Here is a 22,098-nt window from a genome sequence, read left to right as displayed (position 1 = left end):
GCCAGTTAAGCTAAATACATTAAGTCATTCTTGTTCCTGTGTACACAATTTATAAATAAATAAACAAACAGTATATTTAACCAATAAGGATTTAACTAAAACATTTCAACTGCTAAATACATATTATATAGCTTCACAACATTTGTTATTCAACAACTATCGGTCAAATCAAAAATCAAAATCAAATTGTTTGGACTGGCAGCAGCCAATTAGCCGATCGGCTGAGCAAAGTCATGTGGTTGGAGTCATGTATTTGTGATGCGTTCAATGGCAGGAAATGACTAAATTCTAGTAAAACAGATTTTACTCTGGGTTATATATGCTAACCATCTACTTACCTTTTACCAATGATTTTGTATACCATTGAACATCCTGAAATGACAGGTTTGTAACTGATGCAGAGTAGTGTTTATAAATGATTAATCAATGAGTTTTAGAACAAGAAAAAATAATTAATAAGGAGTGTTATACATTAGCTTATTCATCACGAATAAAGTGTTTAAAGCAGTGCTTGTAAACTATTAACTGATTATGAGAAATACTTTGTAGATGCTGTAGAGATAATTAAGTAACCATTAACTAATGCTTAACAGATGAATAACTAATGCTTAATAGTGTTCTTTGAAGAACGAGCAACTAGAAACACTACTAGAAGGAATCCCTCAGCAGATGCAATACTGGAAGTAAGATCCTACATTGATGAGCCCCTGCTGTATCTTGGTCATATTACCAGGCAAAACCCAGTATGCAGGTTCATCTGTAACAGTCCTTGTGCCACAGATCCGCACTGTTGCTTCTACTTTAAACAGAAGAGCAGTGACATGGGTGCAGGTCTCCACGACTCCGGCCATACAGCTGCAGTGGGCGGCTTCAACCTTCCATGTGATGCTCACAAGGCCCCTTGACTGCAATGCTGGTTCATTCAGTCTTTGAGAGTGCAGTACCTGAAACACACACAGACAAAGTTAATTTAAAGACAAGGACTTTAATGAACCAAGGCCAACATAATCTCGATATTTTGAAGATTAGTACAAAGGAAAAGTATAATACAATTAATGATATTAAAAATGAAGGTATAATTCAATATAGACTTGCAGAAATGGGAGAAAATTTATTGATAGTTAAAAATATTCAAGATAAGATCATTGCTGAGAATATGAGGGATGTGGTGTGGCTCATCTCTCGGGCGTCTTCTGGTAAATTGTGATGAAGATGAGACCCTTGAGCATCTCTTGTGGGACTATCGAGATAAGAAGGAGAATGAGGGAAACTGGTTACGAGGTCTTTTGTCTCTTTCTCCACTGTAAGAGGTGAAACTTTCTTTGGGGGGAAAAATCAAAGGTGTGAAACAGCTGTCTACTGCTTTTTGTTCCTGTAAGGGTATTTAACAGAGAGCCATACTAGGCTCCGGGCGGGACTCTGCTGATCGTCTGCCCCGCGATGATGCAGTCCCTCACCTGTTCTTGTTTTGATTAAAGAATGTTAGCTACCGCTCACCGCTTGTCTGCAGGCCTTATTAAATGGAAAACTTCCACAACACATCTCATCTGGTCTCATCTGACCAGATTATATTCTCAGAGTATTTCACAGATTTGTCTAAATCTTGTTCAGCAAAGCTTAAAAGTTCTTAAACTCTTCTGATATTTCTTTTCACTCCTCTGTGTCCTGACCTCCAGTGGCTTGATTTTGCTTGCCTTTTTTGCATCTCCATTTTCTCATAGGCTCAGATTTTTTCACTATACTGTTTTTCATTATAACATAAAACTTATGGACATCTACTGGCTGGATAGTTGCCTACATCTGGTGAGAATTTGATGTCAATACCACCGTTCAAAATATATTTACTTAGAAAATTGGTAAAGCGTTCAATATTTATTTTTTATCAAACTTCCTTCTTTTGATTATGTGAATGACGCAAATAGCTGAACCAAGCACAGCACAGCACAAATGTGAAACTAACCACCAACGTCTGCTTTCAACTCCTGTATACTGGGAACTTGGCTGTTAATGGAATTTGAGTACGGACCTCACATAATTACAGACAGCTGAGGGCAATGACCGACATGTTTCGTGATACTGGAACTGAAGATTCAGTTGTTTTAGTAGAGTCTGAGGAGAGGCACGATGAACTTCAAAGTAGGAAAACTTTTTAATTTCCATTTCATTTTGTGTCTGTGTAGCTGTGTGTGTGTGGCAATGCTGTCTGTTTTCACGATGAGGCTGTTGCACAATGGAGGAATCTTGTGAAAGACTGTTTCTTGAAGTTTCTCTGCCATATATTGAAGTTGTGACATAAGAATCTTCTTTGTTTGTCTTTGGTTGTAATTGGTGTAATTGGTAGTGCAGTATTGGTGAGGGTAGTACAGTTTTCAGAAGAAGTAATCTGCATTTGTTCTGTGCTCACTTACAGAAAAGCAATCAAGATAGTAAATGTAGGCTTCAGAATTGGGGGAAGGGCGATAGGTGATGTTTATGTGCTCAAGCCCACTGACACTCAGCAGATTCATCCACTAAGTCAGACCATTCTGCAGGGGAGACCTACCTCCCCTGCAGAATGGCTTCATGTAAAAAGCAGAAGAGAGATTTTATCACTGTGCGTAAGCAAATTTTTGATGTCACTGCATGCTAACTTAGTTTGTATCACCGACTGTGAGTGCAGAATCCTCAGAAAATCGTGTGTTCTGTCCCAAAACATGTTTCATATTCATATCATTTACATTATTTATTTATATTTATCAATTTATTCATTGAATTCAGATTTCACAATTCAAAGATTTAAAAAAAAAAAATCAGGTGAGAGGACATAGCAACCTTTTTGGAAAGTTGGACCCCTGGACCCCAAAGACACAGCTGTTACTGTTCAGTTTCTAACAGAGACAACTGCTTTAACTCTCTCACTGCCCAAAGACTTCAAAAATGAAATGATCAATGTCAGTAACTCTTTTCAATATCTTTCCTCTCTCCAAACTGCAGCTGAGCTCAGACCAGTGAGAGCAATGAAACCTCCAGCTTATGTTCCAATGCAGGTGAGGACCTATGATGGGCCCTCTGGACAGCCTGGAGGATCTGTATTGGTTCAGCACACCAGTGTGAACATCGTCACTGAGCCTCCAAAGGACCATTTTATCTGGTCCCTCCTCTGCTTTCTCCACTCACACCCTTGTTGTTGTCTTGGACTTGCAGCTCTCATTTATTCTATCAAGGTGTGTTTGTATGCGAATATATACCTGCCTGCCTACCATATCTTAATATACATTGATTTACCATATAAATCAAGCTACATGATCATGGCATCTAACACAACAAACACCAAAACTGAAGTGCAAAAAACTGACTAAATCAATGGAAAAGTGTGTTCTAATACTTTACAAGGAAAACTCAGTCCTAACTAAGACCATTGCAAGAGTCATAAGAACAGTTTGGGCTGAAGCACAACAATGTACACAGCACAATAAAGATAAAAATAGAGATAAATGATTTGATGAAAGAAATATCTTAAATATGTTATACAGTTTACATTATTTCCTACACTGATAGTAACAAGGAAACTATATGGGCACAAAAAACGGGCAACTGGGATTATTATTATAATTGCTTGTGTTTACTAAAAACAGGAAGCGTAACTTTTCCAGAAAATGAAACTTAGGCTATGCTTAACATTTTCAGTTTCAATTTACATTGGGATAAAGATGATTACACTATTACAGTCTATATGTTTCTGTCCTTCTAGGCCAGAGACCGGAAGGTGGCCGGAGATCTGGAGGGTGCACGACGTCATGGGCTCACTGCCCGTGGGCTTAACATTGCCGCCACCGTCCTGTTTGTCATTGGATTTGTGATTTTAATCTTAATTAAGGTTCTGTGACTGCAAATCTATCTGATTATGCTCACAGAGAACCGTACTATTATCATTTACACCGAGATTAAGTTAGTTGCTTCTTTGACTTGTTATTAAGCCTCAAATTCTGTAAAGAAAAACACAGCTTCAGACCCATTGTTTAATTTCAGAAATAGGGGTGTGTTCTAATAGTTCATTTTGCTTAGTCTCTCAGTTAGGAACTGTGGCGGTCATTATAAAAGCTGCTCCGATTATCCAAATACTAAGGAAAGGTGCTTCGGTGCTTCCTTTGTTGCTTCCGTTAGCACTGGAGCATCCTTTATAAAAAGGGAGGGGAAAAAGGCATCCCATAATTCATTGCAACAGACCATTTGGCCATTCATGAAAACAATGAATATAATAAACAAAGTTGCGCAGATCATGTAAATGTGGTCGGCCACCAGTGGTTCTCCAAGTGATCCTGTCTCCAAATCTTAGAGAAAATTGTTTATTGCCAATTGATGGATTTTTTAAAAATGAGAATGGTATTTTAGATGTGTCCCAAAAAGGTTTTAAAAACCTCCATAGCACTAAGTCACCACTCTTATAGATTTGACTATGTTTGGTTCTATCGGACCACTATTGATTTGGGACCCCTGGCAGAGTATTTTAAACCTGTTGTTACTAACCTGGGTTTTATGATGGACAGTAATTTTAAATTGAACACTCAAATTAGGGCTACTGTCAAGTACAGTTTTTATCATTTAAGGCGCTTTATCCAGGCCGGATTTTGAAACAGTAATCCATGCTTTTATTTCATCTCGTTTAGATTACTCTAATGCACTGTATTTTGGAGTTAGTTTCTTCTCTCTCATCTGCAGGTGGTTCAAAGCCTGTTGCACTACTTTTAACAGAACTCGCAAAAGAGAGCACATAACTCCCATCTTCGCTTCACTCCACTGGCTGCCTGTACATCTTAGAGTTCATTGTAAAATTCTAATATTTCTTTTTAAATGTTTAAACAGTCTTGCCCCACCTTACCTCTCTGAGCTTCTTCGTCCTTAATCACCCCCTGGGTCTCCTAATCTCTGGAACAATCTGCCCCAGCACATTAGAGAGGCCCCTTCATTGTGCTCTTTTAAAACACGTCTTAAAACCAATTTTTACTTGTTGGCGTATGACACAGTATGACCCTGAGTTTGTTGTTTTAGTGTAATCTAATGTGCTGATTTTATTGTCTTGAATGCAGTTCTAATTATCATTTTATACTATTTTATTTTTGCTATTTGTGCTGATTTTATTATTTTAAAATTAATTCTAACCATCATTTTACATGTGACTTCTTGCTTATCTTTATTCATTGTATCGTTTTTGGCATATCAAATGTACATCACTTTGTTTTCAGCTGGGAGCTGTTCCGAAAGTGATATATTAATAAATTTCTTGCTTGCTTACATTCTTCCCTCCACTTAGATTTAATAGTAACTGATGGCCAGGGGATGTCAGCATTTGGTCTGTATAAATATTATGACACAATGAACCTTTATCAGATCAATTTCTTAAGTTAAAAAAAGTTTTATTATGAGATTAGATTTGGCCATTTATGGTAAGAGGTTCATTACATACCCTAAACTATGGATGGACCGATCCGATATTGCGTATCGGTATCAGTATCGATACTGACCTAAATTACTACATCGTATATCGGAGGGAAATAAAGAACTGTAATCCGATCTATTAAATATCACAAAAGCACCTCACAAAACTTGCGACATGGCGTAACTCAGCTCATAACCTTAGCTTGTCGGAGGAGTATGTGGAGGAGTATTATCTGAATATTACACCCAAAGTTTTAATCTGATGTAAAATGTATAGAAGTCTATTACTGTATATATTAACTATTAAGTCTAATATTTTTAACCAAGATGGCGGCGCGTGAACAACGCGAGGCTCAGTGTCTCTCCAGAATCTGCTATTTAGCGGTTTTTTATCTACTTTTAACCGGATTATTCGTCCAGAATTGCTGTGCGTTGCTGACCTACAGCAGACAAGAGCTTCTGGACATCTGGACTCACAACTCCAACAGTTTTATCGCCGATCTCCGACTCACCCCAGAGATCTCCAGAACACCGGAGGCTGCCCACTCTCCCCGGCTGGGCGGAAGTGCACGCAGACGGCGCCGAGATCGTAAACAAAGGCGAGGTAGGCGCGGAGGGCTACGGGCTAAGCTAAAGCTAACACCACACCGGCTGCCTTTACCCAGTATTTTTCTCGCCAATGTCCGTTCTCTGGCAAACAAAATGGATGAGATACGGCTCTCCATCACTAACAACAGACGGATTATGGACTCAAATGTCATGTTTTTCACCGAAACATGGCTGAACAACAGCTGCCCGGACAATGCTATCGAGTTAGCAGGACGCCACACACACCGAGCCGACAGGCTAGCAGATGACTCCGGCAAGACCAGAGGTGGAGGTTTGTGCATTTATATTAACAATGCTTGGTGCATGAACTCCACTACTACTGAGAGTCACTGCTCACCTAATGCGGAGTTTTTAATGGTCAAATGCAGACCTTATTATCTCCCCAGAGAATTCACTTCGATCATACTCACTGCCGTGTATATACCCCCCGACGCTAATGCTAGGTTGGCCATGAAAGAACTTTCTGCAGCCATTAACAAACACCAGAATAAACACCCCGAGGCTGCTTTTATTGTTGCTGGCGACTTCAACCACACCAACTTAAAGACAGTCCTCCCCAGATTCCACCAACATGTCTCCTGCCACACCAGAGGAGACAAGACTTTAGACCATGTGTATTCCAACCTGGCTGGAGCCTACAAAGCCACACCCCTCCCCCACATTGGACAATCGGACCATCTCTCCCTGTTCCTCACACCTCGGTATTCACCACTCATCCAACGTGTGAAACCTGCTGTGAGGACAATTAAAGTGTGGCCAGAGGGGACAGACGCAGTGCTCCAGGACAGATTTAAAAACACAGACTGGAATATGTTCACCCACACAGACCTGGACCAGTACGCCTCATCTGTACTGGATTACATCTCCAAAACCACAGACAGTGTCACCACCCAGAAACGGATCACCATGTACCCCAACCAGAAGCCTTGGATGAACCGGGATGTTCGTCTCCTCCTGAAGGCCCGCAACACTGCCTTTAGGTCAGGAGATGCACACGCCTACAGTACAGCCAGGGCTAATCTAAAGAAGGGCATCAAAAAAGCCAAACACCATTACAAAAAGAAGGTAGAAGAACACTTCTCCAACTCCAACCCCCGACGCATGTGGCAAGGACTCCAGACCATCACAGACTACAGGACCACCAAACCCTCTCCCGCATCCTCTGATGTCTCCTTCCTAAACGAGCTCAACAACTTTTATGCTCGTTTTGAGCGAGGGAACCCCACAACCAAAGCAGACATGACGCCAGACCACCAACCTATGACTCTCTCCCCCACCGATGTAGGAGCGGTGCTGAGCAGGATCAATGTCCACAAGGCTGCAGGTCCCGATGGCATCCCCGGGCGTGTTCTCAGAGCGTGTTCTGGGGAGCTTGCAGGAGTGCTCACAGACATATTCAATCTGTCCTTGGCCCACGCTGTGGTACCGGCCTGCTTCAAATCCACCTCCATCGTCCCGATACCCAAAAACTCCAACCCATCTTGCCTCAATGATTACCGCCCAGTAGCACTCACCCCCATCATCACTAAGTGCTTAGAGCGACTGGTCCTAGCACACTTCAAATCCTGTCTCCCCCCCACCCTGGACCCCCACCAATTCGCATACCGCCGGAACAGGAGCACAGAGGATGCAGTCTCCATCGCAATGCACTCTGTCCTCTCACACCTGGACAACAACAACACCTACGCCAGAATGCTGTTTATAGACTTCAGTTCAGCATTCAATACAATCCACCCCTCACAACTCATCAGGAAACTGACAGACCTGGGTATCAGTTCCCTCATCTGCAAATGGTTACTGGACTTCCTGACCAACCGCCCCCAACATGTCCGGCTGGATAACCGCTGCTCATCTACCATCACAATGAACACCGGTGTACCACAAGGCTGTGTGATGAGCCCTTTCCTCTACTCCCTCTTCACCCACGACTGCAGACCTGCTGATGGTTCCAACACCATCATTAAGTTTGCAGATGACACCACGGTGATTGGCCTCATCAGTGACAACGATGAGGCCGCCTACAGGGAGGAGGTGGATCGTCTGGCTGAGTGGTGCGACAGAAACAACCTGCTGCTTAACACCGCTGCTCACCAGCGCCTCTTCTTCTTGAGGACTCTGAGGAAGAACCACCTGTCCTCAGACATCCTGGTGAACTTCTATTGCTGCACCATCGAGAGCATCCTGACCAACTGTATAACAGTCTGGTACGGGAACTGCTCTGCCTCGGACCGGAAGGCGTTGCAGAGGGTCGTGAAAACTGCCCAGCGCATCGCCGGAGCACCACTTCCTGCCATAAAAGACATCTACAGGAAGCGGTGTCTGAAAAGGGCTGGGAAAATCATCAAAGACCCCAGTCACCCATCACATGGACTTTTCACCCTCCTGCCCTCTGGGAGGCGCCACAGGAGCCTCCGGACTAAGACCACCAGGTACCGGAACAGCTTCTTCCCCACAGCTGTCAGACTCCTGAACTCTGCCTCCTGACATCTGACCCACGTTAAACTCATGGACTGAACATACACACACCCACAATGGACAACTGTACCCTCAAACACAATAATAACATGGACTGAACCACCACTCACAACCACTAGCACTTTATATAGCCTCTGTAGAAACTATCTACACCCTCACTTATCTTAACTGCACTAATGTATAGCTCTGTGTAAATAATCATTCTGTACATTCGATAATCTTTAATCCTACAACTGTTTACAACTTGCATAGTTCCCATTTCTGTATAGCTGTATATCCCAGATTCTGTAAAGTTATTTATTTCATATTCTGTATAGTTTTTCATATTTATATCCTGTTCATATCCTGTACATAGCTTGTACTCACTACAGCCTGTACATACTTATAGTTATAGAATATTCACAACATACTTCATACCGTGTACATTATAACATACCATAATAGACCCATTTCTGTAATATACTCACATATCTATATTATTTCTAATATATATTGTAATATATCTATATCACTAAAGCACTTCTGGATGGATGCAAACTGCATTTCGTTGCCCTGTACCTGTGCATGTGCAATGACAATAAAGTTGAATTCTATTCTATTCTATTCTAATTCTATATACCCTAGTAAGCTATAGTACTTTTTCCTTTGGGAAGGTACCATCTGTGCAGTCTGCAATTCTGTTAAAGAAAGATGTTGAATCTATTTAAATATTGTAGAAAATAATTGATTTCTGTGCATTTCTTTTTTACAGGTACATTAAATTAAAGTTGATTATGTCATCACGAGGCGGAGGGTGGGGGGTGGTTCCCTATTTTTTTTTTGCAGGGAGTTGGCAACGCTATCAGTTAGGTTGTTTAATAGTTCTGCTAAGTACTCTTTAAAATACCAGAATAGGGAGGATGGTGTAGGTTTAAGTTTATTAGATTGATCAGCATTACTGAACTATGAAATATTTTGGGTGCAGTGTGTTTTTGAATACAGATATAACAGAATAGCTTCAGTGTTTTGTTTTTTAAAGCTTAAGTATGAACTTATACAAAATGCAGCAAGATATTAAAAACAGTTTTATTGATTAAAAAATACACTATATCGGCTTCATATTGGTATCGACAGATATCCAAATTTATGATATCAGTATTGGACATAAAAACGTGGTATCAGACCATCTCTACCTTAAACCACAGTATTTAACATTGTCCCCTGAAAACTACAAACTTAACATAACAACACAGTGTGTTAAGTGGCAGTTGTGTTTGTTTGGTAATTAATTATGTCTTTATTGTATTTATTGATCACACCTACCCTACTATGAGTGTTTTGTCTTGCAAAAGTCAGGCCTCAACAACTGTATTTTGCTTCTTCTCCATCTCATTTGTATTTTATCTGTTTCACCACCAAGTGGCCAAACTCGCACTCTCTAAGATTGCGTTAAACAGTCTGGTCTAAAGATTCACTTCTAAAATGTCCATTTGATATTATTACATTAATTATAAACTCATGGAGTTATAAACTACAAAATTAGTTAGAAAATATAACAATAAAGAAAAATGGTGTTTGGTGATATTTGGTGAGTTGGCAGATCATTTCAACAGCTCAGAAATATCAACAAACGAACCTTTTTAGTGCTTTAAATGAAAATGTACATTACTGTATTTCCCAGGGAAAAATCATGTCTGACACATGAACTTGTACAGGGCGAAAGGCCTGGTATATCCTGGAAAGATAATAAATCACGGGGCTAACACTGAGTTAGATCTTATTGAGTTGAGCTGGCTAAGTTCACAAAGGGCAAAGAAACACAGAGCAGCATCAGCACAGTTTAGCTGACAGTACAAACTATCATGATCACTTATTTCTATGCAATTATATTCCCTATATGTCCAATCTTAGGGTGCTCCCACCAGCCAAACCCCACTTTAACTCTAAGGCAGAGGTTCCCAAAGTGTGGGGCCCGCCCCGCAGAGCCATTGAGAGAGGGGGGGGGGGGCTGTATGAAAAAAAAAAAGAACGCTTGGACACTGCTAGCATCATGGACACACACAAACGCAAAGCAGGAGATGAAGCATCGCCAAATATGTTTCCGAACCAACTTCCTTCCAAGCCAAAGACTAGAAAATATGGTGAAGCATATCTTCCCTCTGGCTTCACCTGCACAAGTGCTAAGGTAGGTCTCCCCTGCAGAATTGGGTTTCCCTGCGTCGGGAGCATGGGCTCTCCAAATCACGGACAAACAGTATCCCACATTCTTGATTTTTAGTTCACAAGCACTTCTTGTAATAACTAACTACTCCTGACGTTTTGGAGCTGTTAGCTCTTTATACAGTAAAGTTACAGTGGGATACAAATGATATCGCGCTCATCCTGCCACAATTTGTTCCCCCGGTTCAAATCATGGACAAACAGTATCCCACAGTTGTTTATGTTTTTTAACCCATTTTGCAGAGGCATTGAAAAATGTAGCTTTAGCTCTTTCCACAGACTTTCAGCTGGATTCAGGTCAAGTGACTTTGGCTTTATTTTCTTTCTCTAAAAAAAGCTGAAAGTGAGCAGATTTTTATCAAGATAGTCTTTGTATATTTTTAATTTCATCCTTCCTTCAATTATACGAAGCCTGTCAGTCCCGCTTGCTGAAAAACATCCCTACACCATCATATTCTAACCTCCAGATTCCACTTGGTCTGGTGTTTGTGGAGTGATATGCAGTGCCTTTTGACCTCCAAACATGGTGTGTATTGTAGCATCTCATCTGGTCTCATCTGACCAGATTATATTCTCAGAGTATTTCACAGGCTTGTCTAAATGTTGTTTAGCAAAGTTTAAACGCTCTTCAACTTGCTTTTTCTTCAGCAATGGAATCTTGCATGGTGCATAAAGGTCACAGTGGTTGACCTCATTACTTATTGTCTTTGAAACAATTTTCCATGCTGATTCCAGATCTTTCTGTAGTGCTCCACAGGTGCACTACTTTCTTGGCAACTGGATAACTCTTCTGGTAATTCTTTTCACTCCTCTGTGTCCTGACCTCCAGTGTCATGATTTTACTTGCCTTTTTTGCATCTCCATTTCATCGTGTGTTCAAAATTCTTTCCCTGTACTGTTTCTCATTAGAACACATAATTTATGGACATCTACTGGATGGATTGGTACTGACATCTGCTGAGAATTTCATGTCAATACCACCTTTCAAAATATATTTACTTAGAAAAGTGTTCAATGTTTGTTTTACCTTCTGTATCTCTGACCATCACTGTAACAACAAAGGCTGTGTTGAACTTCCTTCCTTATCCTGTTTGATCATGCCAATGACGCAAATTCCTGAACCCACACAGCACAACACAAATGTAAAACGAAACCAACGTCTGCTTTCACTTCCTGTATGCTGAGCACACTGTTACGCTCACATAATTAGAGACGGCTGAGAGCAATGACCGACATGTTTCGTGATACTGGAAACGAAGATCGGGTTGTCTTAGTAGAGTCTGAGGAGAGGCACGATGAACTTCAAAGTAGGAAAACTTTTTAATTTCCATTTCCTTTTGTGTCTGTGTAGCTGTGTCTGTGTAGCAATGCTGTCTGTTTTCATGATGAGGCTGTTGCACAATGGGGGAATCTTGTGAAAGACTTTTTCTTGAAGTTTCTCTGCCATATATTGAAGATGTGACATAAGAATCTTTATGTTTCTCTTTGGTTGTAATCAAAATTGAATTTTTGTGGCTGTGGTGGTTAGTACAGTTTTCAGAAGACGACATCTGCATTTGTTCTGTGTTAAATGTAGGCTTCAGAATTGGGGGAGGGGCGGTAGGTGATGTTTATGTGCTCAAGCCCTCTGACACTGAGCATATTTCATCCAGCATGTCAGACCTGTTAAATGTAAAAAGCAGAAGAGAGATTTTATCACTGTGCGTAAGCAGATTTTTCATTCATAATTCAAAGATTTAAGAAAAATTCAGTTGCGAGGACACAACAACCTTTTGGAAAAGCCTGGACCCCAAAGACACAACTGTTACTGTTCAGTTTCTAACAGAGACAACTGCTTTAACTCTCTCACTGCCCAAAGACTTCAAAAATGAAATGATCAATGTCAGTAACTCTTTTCAATATCTTTCCTCTCTCCAAACTGCAGCTGAGCTCAGACCAGTGAGAGCAATGAAACCTCCAGCTTATGTTCCAATGCAGGTGAGGACCTATGATGGGCCCTCTGGACAGCCTGGAGGATCTGTATTGGTTCAGCACACCAGTGTGAACATCGTCACTGAGCCTCCAAAGGACCATATTATCTGGTCCCTCCTCTGCTTTGCCTACTCAAACCCCTGTTGTCTTGGACTTGCAGCTCTCATTTATTCTATCAAGGTGAGGTTAATTAAATCAGTTTTTTGAGCATCTGTTATTCTTCTGAGTGTTTGTGTCTGTGTGTGTGCATGAATAAATATATCAGTTTTTAACTGTCTGCTTACTATGACCTACATTATATTGATTTGACCATATAGATCAAGTTAATATCCATGAACTCCAACTACACTTTTACAATCTATATGTTTCTGTCCTTTTAGGCCAGAGACCGGAAGGTGGTTGGAGATTTGGAGGGTGCACGGCATTATGGGGCCACTGCTCGCCAGCTTAACGTCACCTCCACAATCCTGGTTGCCCTTGGACTCCTGTTTTTCATCATTACGATGATAGTTGTATTGGAAGGGGTATATCATTAAACTCTCAAAGTAACAAACCCTGACAAAACGCTTCCTTTTAACAGATTGCAGTGCATTGCTTGCTGCTGTGACTTTGGATTTGGATGATAAATATTAACATCAATTTTATTATCAGTCTTCATTATGAGATTTTGACTATGATTTGTCTCTGTTGGCAAGTCTTTTGTTTGGAAAAGATCACATTTCATATATATTGTTTTTTCATATTTCAGTGAAGGTAAATGCATATAAAGATGATTTTTAGCCAATTAAATTAATGTTTGTGCCTATCTATCTACACCCAGGTGAAAAATAAGCACACTGCATTTGGCGTCTGCTAAATTACATACGGAACAATGAATGACAGTATACGGAATTCTTCTTTGTTCACAAAAACCTTTTTTCTGTAGCTGTGGATCATGCTGCATATTCACTGACAGGGATCTCAGCTCATTCATGGCAGGAAAATCTTTTTATTGAGATGTTTCATTTTCCACTCACTAATATTCCACAGAAACAGTGTGGACATTTCATCCCCTTAGAATTTGTTCGATTTAGAGAATTAAGAGTTGATTTGTATGCTATGTTATAATAAATATAATCTTTGAGATTTAACCCTTTAAAGCCGGTCGGAGCGGACACGCTCCATTTTGCGTAACTATTTTTAAATCCCGGTAGCACTGCAACCACGTAAGCTAGCGCAATAATTTTTTTTGCATATGAAACCGGAGGAGTTGTACTTACATCTTATGCCATCAGCTTGTCCTAGGTCACAGTTTCCTTCCACATATAGCTTTGCAAAAACTGCATAAAAAGCACTTGCAGCAACAAAAACATAATATTCCAGAAAAACGCTTTGCCGATCCGATCAGCTGTTTGTAACACTTCCTACGTCCATCAGCGTGAACTGTCGCATGTCCGCCATGACCTGCCCGAAACCGGAAGTGACGTCATTTTGCGCCAATGTAGTTTTTTTTTACCATCGGGGACTTATGAGCCTATACTTGTGTTTTTAAAAGTTATGTTTGACTTTATGACTTTCTGTGTCATTTCTGGGATGCTTAGGACTCATATTGCACTGCTGGAAATAGTTTATTTTGATGCATATGCTGTTATTTTGCAAATTTGCATTATAATATTTATTTTCGTTTTTCCTGCAATATATGAAAATTGGTGTATTTCAAAAATAAAACTATGAAGACACTTAAAATTAATCTTCTGTGATGGGAAACTAGTTTGTGCAACTTTTTTGTATTTACAGTTTTGAGGGATAAGCCTCTTAAATTTCTCTAACTAGAAATATATGTTAAAAAAACAAAAACAATTTTCAATTTTTTTGTAGTTTATTGCACTTTTTGGCAATTTATGTAATTACTATGCACTTAATGCAGACATATTATTAAAGTTTGGGCTATAATGGTTGTATTGATGTATAGCAACTTGAAATGCTCCCAAAAATGGCTCCACAGCATGTAAAAATATAATATAAGCTCTGGCGGACTTGGTTCTATGGTAGGTCTTAAAGGGTTAAATGGTGTTGGACTGTAACTCATTAAAAATGTATTTCCTAGGGTTGGGTTTTTTGTTTGTTTTTTAGATTCCATTGATTTCCAGGAGCTCTTGTAGCCTCGATAGCAATTCCTTCTTCCTTTTTAGAAATGAATATTGTAGTTTAATATCTTAGAATGGAAATAGTCTACTTCTGAGGAATTGTTGTTTTCAGGTTTATTTCCAGTTGAGTAGATTTTTTGGTCGTTACACTAAACTGACCATCTTAACTCAATAAATGTATCACACTTGGGAATCTTCTTCTTTCACTGCCCACTTTAGGAGTTTCAACAGCAGATCATCTTTCTCCATCTCACCCCATCCCTTGCATCCTCCTCTGTTACACCAACCCTCTATACACTATACCCTTGAATCTTTTCTGTGGTCTTCCTATTTACTTATGAAGCCATACTACTACTCACTGATGGTCACCTCTCTCTCCGTAAACTTTTTTCACCAACTCTTTCCTGCAGCTTCAATATATGGCACAGTTTTGCACATCTCCCTTGTCCTTAAAAACTGGAACCAGTCCACTTCTTCTCCATTCCTCTGCCATCCTCTCACTCTTCCCAGGAGGGTGGCACGGATGCCCCTCCGGTGGTCCTCCTTGGGGTCTCACACTCTTGGGCCTGGATCTCCTCCATACCTGCTTCATGCCCTGGGGAACTGGACTATGGCTCCCCATACCCTCTAGCAGATCGTTACATGGAGAAACCTTTTGAATACAAGCGTGCTCATCCATACAGGTGTGCACATGGGTGTTCACTGTTCATAGACACAAAGTACACTTTTCTTGGCTTCTACCTCAAAGCAAATTGTGCGCTGTCGATCCTGCATGCTCCACAACAACATTCAATATTTAGTATTAACTGTTATTTACTGTTAGCTAGAATATTGTGATGGTGTTGTGTTTATAATGTTGCTCTTTCTTTGCTTGTTTTCTCTTTTTTCCTTTTTTTTTTCTCTCAATGGGTGATCCGGGAGATTTCTTTCTTTGTAAGTGCCCTTTCTCACTGTCCCGCTTCTCCTCTGTTTTTCTTTTCCTTCATCTTTCTTTCTCCCTTTCCAATCCCCAATCCATGTCTGTCCCATCTGTAACAACTGAAAATAAAATAAAACAAAAATAAATAGTAACAACAAAGGTCGATCAAATGGACCAATATGGCAAGGCCGTGATGCTCCACTTGTTAAAGTAAATCCTTCCTGGCTGTCAGACAACAATTCTGACGGCTAAAGAACCAAATAGGACAGGCAAAAAAAAAAAAAGGGATTGCGTCAAACAGTCTGGTCTAATGGTCCACTGCTAAAATATCCATTTAATATTATTATATTAATTATAAAATAACTGAGTTACAAACTACAAAATTAGTTAGAAAATGTAAAGATAAATAAAGATAACCTTACGCACCCCTATGATATGCACCGTATTTTGGATGGAATCCAATAGAATGATACTCCTGGTGGTAACACACATTCCAGCCATGTATTCCAGCCCTAACCCTAACCTTAATCCTAACTTAACCCTACCCATAATCTTATTCCTAACTCTGTCTCAGACCTTCGGACAGTGCACATCTCTATTGAGAGCCCTTCAACAGCCACAACTTCACTTTTTTTTCTCTTTTCATGTGCTTCTCACCTGAGGAAAGCCAAATCTTGGCCAAAACATGGCAGTACAACCACACGCATCATTGATTATTTTATTTGAGGAGTTTTAATGTATTTTTTTTTCATTTCAGTTTTTTCTATTTCATTTTTGTTCATTAATAAATATATAAATAAAGTTTTATTTTCATATAAACACATAAAAATACATTTATTAAATAACATAACAGATTAAATTTCATTTTATTTACTTAGAATAACAAAGCAAACAGGGGACACAAAGTACACACAAATAATAAACAACACAGGATGAAATCTCACGAAAAAACCAGGGCTCATAAATATTTTGTACTTGTAAATCAGGATTTGTATGTGTAAAAAGAATTTGTGTGTGCGTAAAAAAGATTTTTGTGAGGACTTTGCCAAAAAATACGTGTGAATAGTGTGAATACAAGTAAAAATGGTAAATGGCCTGCATTTGTATAGCACTTTTCTAGTCCCTAAGGACCCCAAAGCGCTTCACACTACATTCAGTCATTCACCCATTCACACACACATTCACACACTGGCGATGGCAAGCTACATTGTATATTGTATATTATTATTATTATTACTCTCAACAAGCAGCGGTGCTGCCGTTGGGAACTTGACCCATACCAAAGCGCTTACAGACGGAGGATAGTCCTCCCCCAGCTGCTATCAGGGCAGGAGATGTTCACACCCCTGCGTCCAAACTGCAAATGAATCGCGCATGAGCAAAGCCGCTGCTCCCGCACTGACTGTAACACAGTCAGTTCTTATTTTACTCTTATGCTGCTTTGTGGATCACAAGGTTTAAAACTACTTGTAAGCGCCAGACGTCTGCTTTATATTTTTATTTACGATTGAGTTCATGTTTGTTTTATAATTCATAGATTCATTACATAAGTCATCTTTTCAGTATTAATAAATGTGAAAATATATGTGTTTACATAAAGTAATTTTAAGTCACTGTTTTGGGATTGGAACCTAAAAGGGGGTACCTCTCTGTAATGTATGTTTGCACTGATTGCCGATCACGCTTCAACTGAGTCGTCCTCGGTCAGAAGGAATGGTACTCCACAGTGATGTAGTTCAAATAACTTTACTAAAGAGGTGGCAGATGACATCAACAGGATGTACAGCGTTGGTAGGGAGGCATTACAGTATTCACATGCAGGTAACGGGGGTGTGAGTGTGTATATGGGTATGTGTGTGTGGTCATCTGTAAACAGAAAGAACAAACATTTGTATTAACCACTATGGATAGCAGTGTACCCCTTATACAGTACTGTGGGTTTCCAGCGTAATGTTATACAATCTGCCATAACCTCATGGCCACTAGATGGCACCCTAAGACCATAAATGAATTTCTGGCTTGTATATACATTGGCAAACCAGACCTCTGCAGATTGCAACGATTCAGAGAATAAACATAGTAAATAGTTACATCCACCTACAACCACAATGCTTGACAGTAAGTCGTATATGGAATGAAATATGGGCTGAACACAAGGCTGCCTGTAGTAGGCCAAACAAAACGCATCTTAGCGATAGCAATGGGACTAGCCTCTTAGCGATAGCAACGAGACTAGCCTCTTAGCGATAGCAAATTACACAGATAAAGTCAACAAGCCTCACTCTCATCTTACAATACTCACATGGTAAGCACGCACGCAGTATTAACTCACACCGAATGCACGTTAATACGTTACTCCTCCGACACACCTCTCATCTGTGCAGCGCTGCGCTGAACACGTTCCCAACAGGAAGTACAGATACCGAGGTGCATCATGGGTAACGTAGTATAAAACAGCTACAGTGAACAAGCGGACTTTTAACACTCTCACTTTAAGTATGTAAGTGCAATAGTAGCATGAAACTCTGTATGAGAGGGAAGGGGAGGAGCATGGACAGAGAGGTTAGGAGTCAAACACTAAATGACGTCATTGCGTAATTTGCATATAATTGGTCATGCTAATATAATTGTAACCTACGTTGTTGGAGAGAGAAATAACATCGTGGAAGAGACATAAAGTGAGTAAAAACGTCCTAAATGCATTTAGAATTTATTTAGAACTACAAATTAAATTTATTTTAGCAATTATTGTTTTTTTTAATGTCACAATTCCAACCCTGCTGCTTTATCCGGGCTTGGACCGGCAAAAGTGACCCGAAATAGGCACTCTGGTGGACTTACTTTGTGTGTGTGTGTGTGTGTTTATAAGTAGTTTTAAACCTCGTGATCTACAAAACAGCATAACAGTAAAAGAAGAATTTACTGCGTTACAGTGCGGGAGCAGCGGCTTCGCTCATGCGCGGTTCATTTGCAGTTCGGATGCGTAGGTGTGAACATCTTCTGCTCTGATAGCAGCTGGGGGAGGACTATCCTCCGCCCGTGAGCGCTTTGGAACGGGCGAGGTGCCCACGGCAGCACCTGCTGCTTGTTGAGAGTAAAAGCGATACCCGCTTTCAGGTCAAAAAGTCATCATAAATAAGTCTCCAATAACACCAGAAAAAGTCGCCAGATTTGTCACTAGTCGCTTTTTAGAAAAAAAGTCGCTAAGGGGGTCTGAAAACTCGCTAAATATAGCGACAAAGTCGCTAAAGTGGCAACACTGCCCTCCAATAGCCAAACCCATCTGTTCTCTGATTGGATTGTTAAATTTGTAATTGACATGACATTGGCCAATCAGATGAAAGGAAGAAAAATAGGGTCAAAATTCATACTTGTAACTTGAAACTTGAGTGCAGAGTTTCACATGTATTTTTTGGCTAAGTCCTCACACAAATCTTTTTTACACACACACAAAAAATTCTTTTTAGACATACAAATCCTGATTTACAAGTACAAAACTGATTTACAAGTACAAAAAATTTATGACCACAATTTGAGCCCATAGAAGAACACTTCCCAGGAATTTTCCGGGGTCACACGGGGCACGCTGTTGGGGGACGGGCAGTGCCCTTCTTGTCTCCCGGCTGATGACAGGCTCAGTCCTCAGTTCATAACCTTATTCTTAACCTTAACCACAACTTTAATCATATTAGATAGGGTTTTCCAAAGTGATTCATGATGAGAAAGTAAAATAAATGCACATGTGTAGATTAATTCCAAATGGTTCTCATGTTTCCACAAGTGTAACATACCGGCGATTTGTCACGTAGCGTCGGTATGTTATATTTTGGGATGAGGACGTCTGACCAGCGTGATACGTCAGGTGAGACGTCATTCAGGTCTGGTACCTGAAATTAACCTGGTATAAAAATATAAATATAATAAAAATATAGTTTTCATCCATGCATTTTTGCAGTATTATTACTTGACGTCTTAATTTTCTTTGTAATGAAATAGAATAGTGTTTCAACAAGTCCTTTGACAAATGCTTTGACTCCATGCGCATCAAAAAGTTTTAAATATTAAGGTATATGATTGTCACTCTGCTGTAGTACAGCTCTGCGTTATCTCCTGAGAAAGCGGAGCTGTGCACTTTATATAGAAATGTATAGTTTTTGTAGAATGAGCCTTACTGAATAAAATGCCAGCAATGACAGTATTTAAATCTTTTTCTGCTCCTAAATTTCCCCCTCCATCAAAATGTGAACACCAAGAAAACCAAAGAGATCATTTTCATCTTCAGAAGGCACAGCACTGACTTGGCCCCCCCCCTTTGTGGAAAGGGTCCACAACTTCTGGTTTCTTGTCATCCTCATCTCTGCTGAGATCTCCTGGACAGACAACATCACAGCGGCCGTCAAGAAGGCCAGCAGCGGCTGAACTTCCTGAGAGTCCTCAAGAAGTACAAAACAGACTCCAACCTGCTGCTGACCCTCTACCACACCTCCATTAAGAGCCTGCTAACATACTGCATCACAGTAAGGTATGGCAGCTGCACTAAGGGGTATAGAGTGAGGCTTCAGTTGAGTAGTCAAGTTAGCTCAGAAGATCATCGGCTGCCCTCTCCCCTCCCTGATGGACATTTATTCCTCCCGCTGTCTCAGCAGGCAATGAACATAATCAACAACATTTCCCCACCCTGGCTTTGACCTGTTCAACCTGCTTCCCTCAGCGAAGCACTACAGGTGCATCAGCACAAAGACCCACAGACTCAAGAACAGAAGCCATAACCACCCTGAACTCACACATGCACCAATAACACAGTTCCACCGCCTATTTCAAGACTTCCCTCTATAAACCACCACAGAGTAATAACCCAAACTGTATATGCACAAGACTATTTATTTACATATTTGTTTCCTTTTTCCCGGATTTGTTTATTTTGTGGATTTTATATATGTATATATATATATATTTTTTTTTCTAAATACTGTTCATATGTATATAGTGCTGCAGAAACTGTGCACCTCGCCCCCATTTCTTCTCCCACATGTTAGCACTGAGTTTGAGATGCTCTGTATCTCATTGTACATCTGTATAGTGACAATAAAGGCATTCTATTCTATTCTATTCTATTCTATTCTATTCTATTCTAAAATACAGTCAGTGTTGATCAGAGGATGATGCCATTTGGAGCCTACAAATAAAGTGACACTATTAACCTTTTCTTTGTAGTTTCAATTATACGAAGCATGTTGGTCCCATTTGTTGAAGAACATCCCCACACCATCATGTTCGTACCTCCAGACTTCACTGTTGGTCTGGTATTTTTGGGATGATATGCAGTGCCTTCTGACCTCCAAAACACGGTGTGTATTGTAGCATTGTCATGGTCCTGGCTCATTTTGACCCAGCGTTCTTAGTTTTCTTGTGTTTTTGTATTTTGTTCTTTATTTATTCCATGGTTTCTAAGTTGTTCTGTTAAGATGTTGCTTATTAGATTTCCCCTCGTTACTTTACCCCCTGTGTGCCCCCTCTGTGTATCTGTGAGTCTCGTTTCTCCTCCTTGTGTTTTATTTCATGTTTTCCTCAGCCCGCTGTGTCTGTGTTCTCTCCCCCTCTCTGGTCTGCGTCTCTGTATACTTCCTGTTTTACTTTGATAGTCTCCCGTCAGTGTGCGTCAGTGTTGTGTTTGCTCCTGCCATGTCTCGCTATGATTATCACTGTCACCTGTGTTCCCCGTTAACCGTCTGTGAATTTATGTCCACGTCTCCCTCAGTTCTGTGTCGCGTCGTCAATGTCTCATCCCTGAAGCTGTGTGATTTTTCCCTGTGTTTCCTCGGTCCTCAGTTTAGCATTCCCAGTCTAGTTTTGTATCATTGTTAAGCCTGCAATAAAGCAGTGATTTTTGAGTTCAATTCTGTTTCCATGAGTTTTGCGTTTGGGTCCTCACCTGCCTGTGCACAGCCAGTTCATGACAAGCATCTCATCTGGTCTCATCTGACCAGACAATATCCTCAGAGTATTTTACAGGCTTGTCTAAATGTTGCTCAGTAAAGTTTAAATGTTCTTCAAGATGCTTTACCTCATTACTTATTTTCTTTGAAACAATTTTCCATGCTGATTCCAGATCTCCATTTCCTCATGTGTTCAAAATTCTTTCCCTGTAGTGTTTCTCATTAGAGCACATAATTTATGGACATCTACTGGATGGATTGGTACTCACATCTGGTGAGAATTTCATGTCAATACCACCTTTCAAAATATATTTACTTAGAAAAGTGTTCAATATTTGTTTTACCTTCTATATCTGATTGTCACTGTAACAACAAAGGCTGTGTTGAACTTCCTTCCTTATCCTGTTTGATCATGCCAATGACGCAAATTCCTGAACCCACACAGCAC

General features: G+C 40.2%; 2 protein-coding genes across 2 annotated transcripts; both read left to right on the top strand.

Annotated features, from left to right (window-relative positions):
- Positions 1–1,965: 1,965 nt before the first annotated feature.
- On the top strand, positions 1,966–5,406 carry LOC147325055 (interferon-induced transmembrane protein 3-like). Its single transcript, XM_086302403.1, has 3 exons — positions 1,966–2,136; positions 2,974–3,203; positions 3,731–5,406. Exons 1-3 carry the CDS (start codon positions 2,055–2,057, stop codon positions 3,863–3,865), a joined length of 447 nt encoding a protein of 148 aa, XP_086158529.1. The 5' UTR covers positions 1,966–2,054; the 3' UTR covers positions 3,866–5,406.
- A 6,432-nt stretch (positions 5,407–11,838) lies between these two features.
- On the top strand, positions 11,839–14,988 carry LOC147325054 (interferon-induced transmembrane protein 1-like). The gene is made up of 3 exons (XM_086299325.1): positions 11,839–12,005; positions 12,623–12,849; positions 13,050–14,988. The coding sequence occupies exons 1-3, from the start codon at positions 11,924–11,926 to the stop codon at positions 13,203–13,205; spliced, it is 465 nt and encodes a 154-aa protein (XP_086155451.1). The 5' UTR covers positions 11,839–11,923; the 3' UTR covers positions 13,206–14,988.
- The last annotated feature ends 7,110 nt before the right edge of the window (positions 14,989–22,098 follow it).

This window comes from Aulonocara sp. 'chitande type north' Nkhata Bay, linkage group LG7 (genome assembly GCF_057382095.1).
Source record: "Aulonocara sp. 'chitande type north' Nkhata Bay isolate Kocher_YH1m ecotype deep benthic linkage group LG7, A_spYH_male_GT1.1, whole genome shotgun sequence".
Taxonomy (NCBI): domain Eukaryota; kingdom Metazoa; phylum Chordata; class Actinopteri; order Cichliformes; family Cichlidae; genus Aulonocara; species Aulonocara sp. 'chitande type north' Nkhata Bay.
Note: the sequence above shows the minus strand (reverse complement) of the source record. Positions and strands in the feature narration are given on the sequence as shown.

Coding starts and splice junctions, on each gene's coding strand:
- LOC147325055 (XM_086302403.1), top strand. CDS start 2,055: ATGACCGACATGTTTCGTGATACTGGAACTGAAGATTCAGTTGTTTTA. Junction 2,137..2,973: donor GAGGCACGATGAACTTCAAA/GTAGGAAAACTT, acceptor TCCAAACTGCAG/CTGAGCTCAGACCAGTGAGA. Junction 3,204..3,730: donor CTCTCATTTATTCTATCAAG/GTGTGTTTGTAT, acceptor CTGTCCTTCTAG/GCCAGAGACCGGAAGGTGGC.
- LOC147325054 (XM_086299325.1), top strand. CDS start 11,924: ATGACCGACATGTTTCGTGATACTGGAAACGAAGATCGGGTTGTCTTA. Junction 12,006..12,622: donor GAGGCACGATGAACTTCAAA/GTAGGAAAACTT, acceptor TCCAAACTGCAG/CTGAGCTCAGACCAGTGAGA. Junction 12,850..13,049: donor CTCTCATTTATTCTATCAAG/GTGAGGTTAATT, acceptor CTGTCCTTTTAG/GCCAGAGACCGGAAGGTGGT.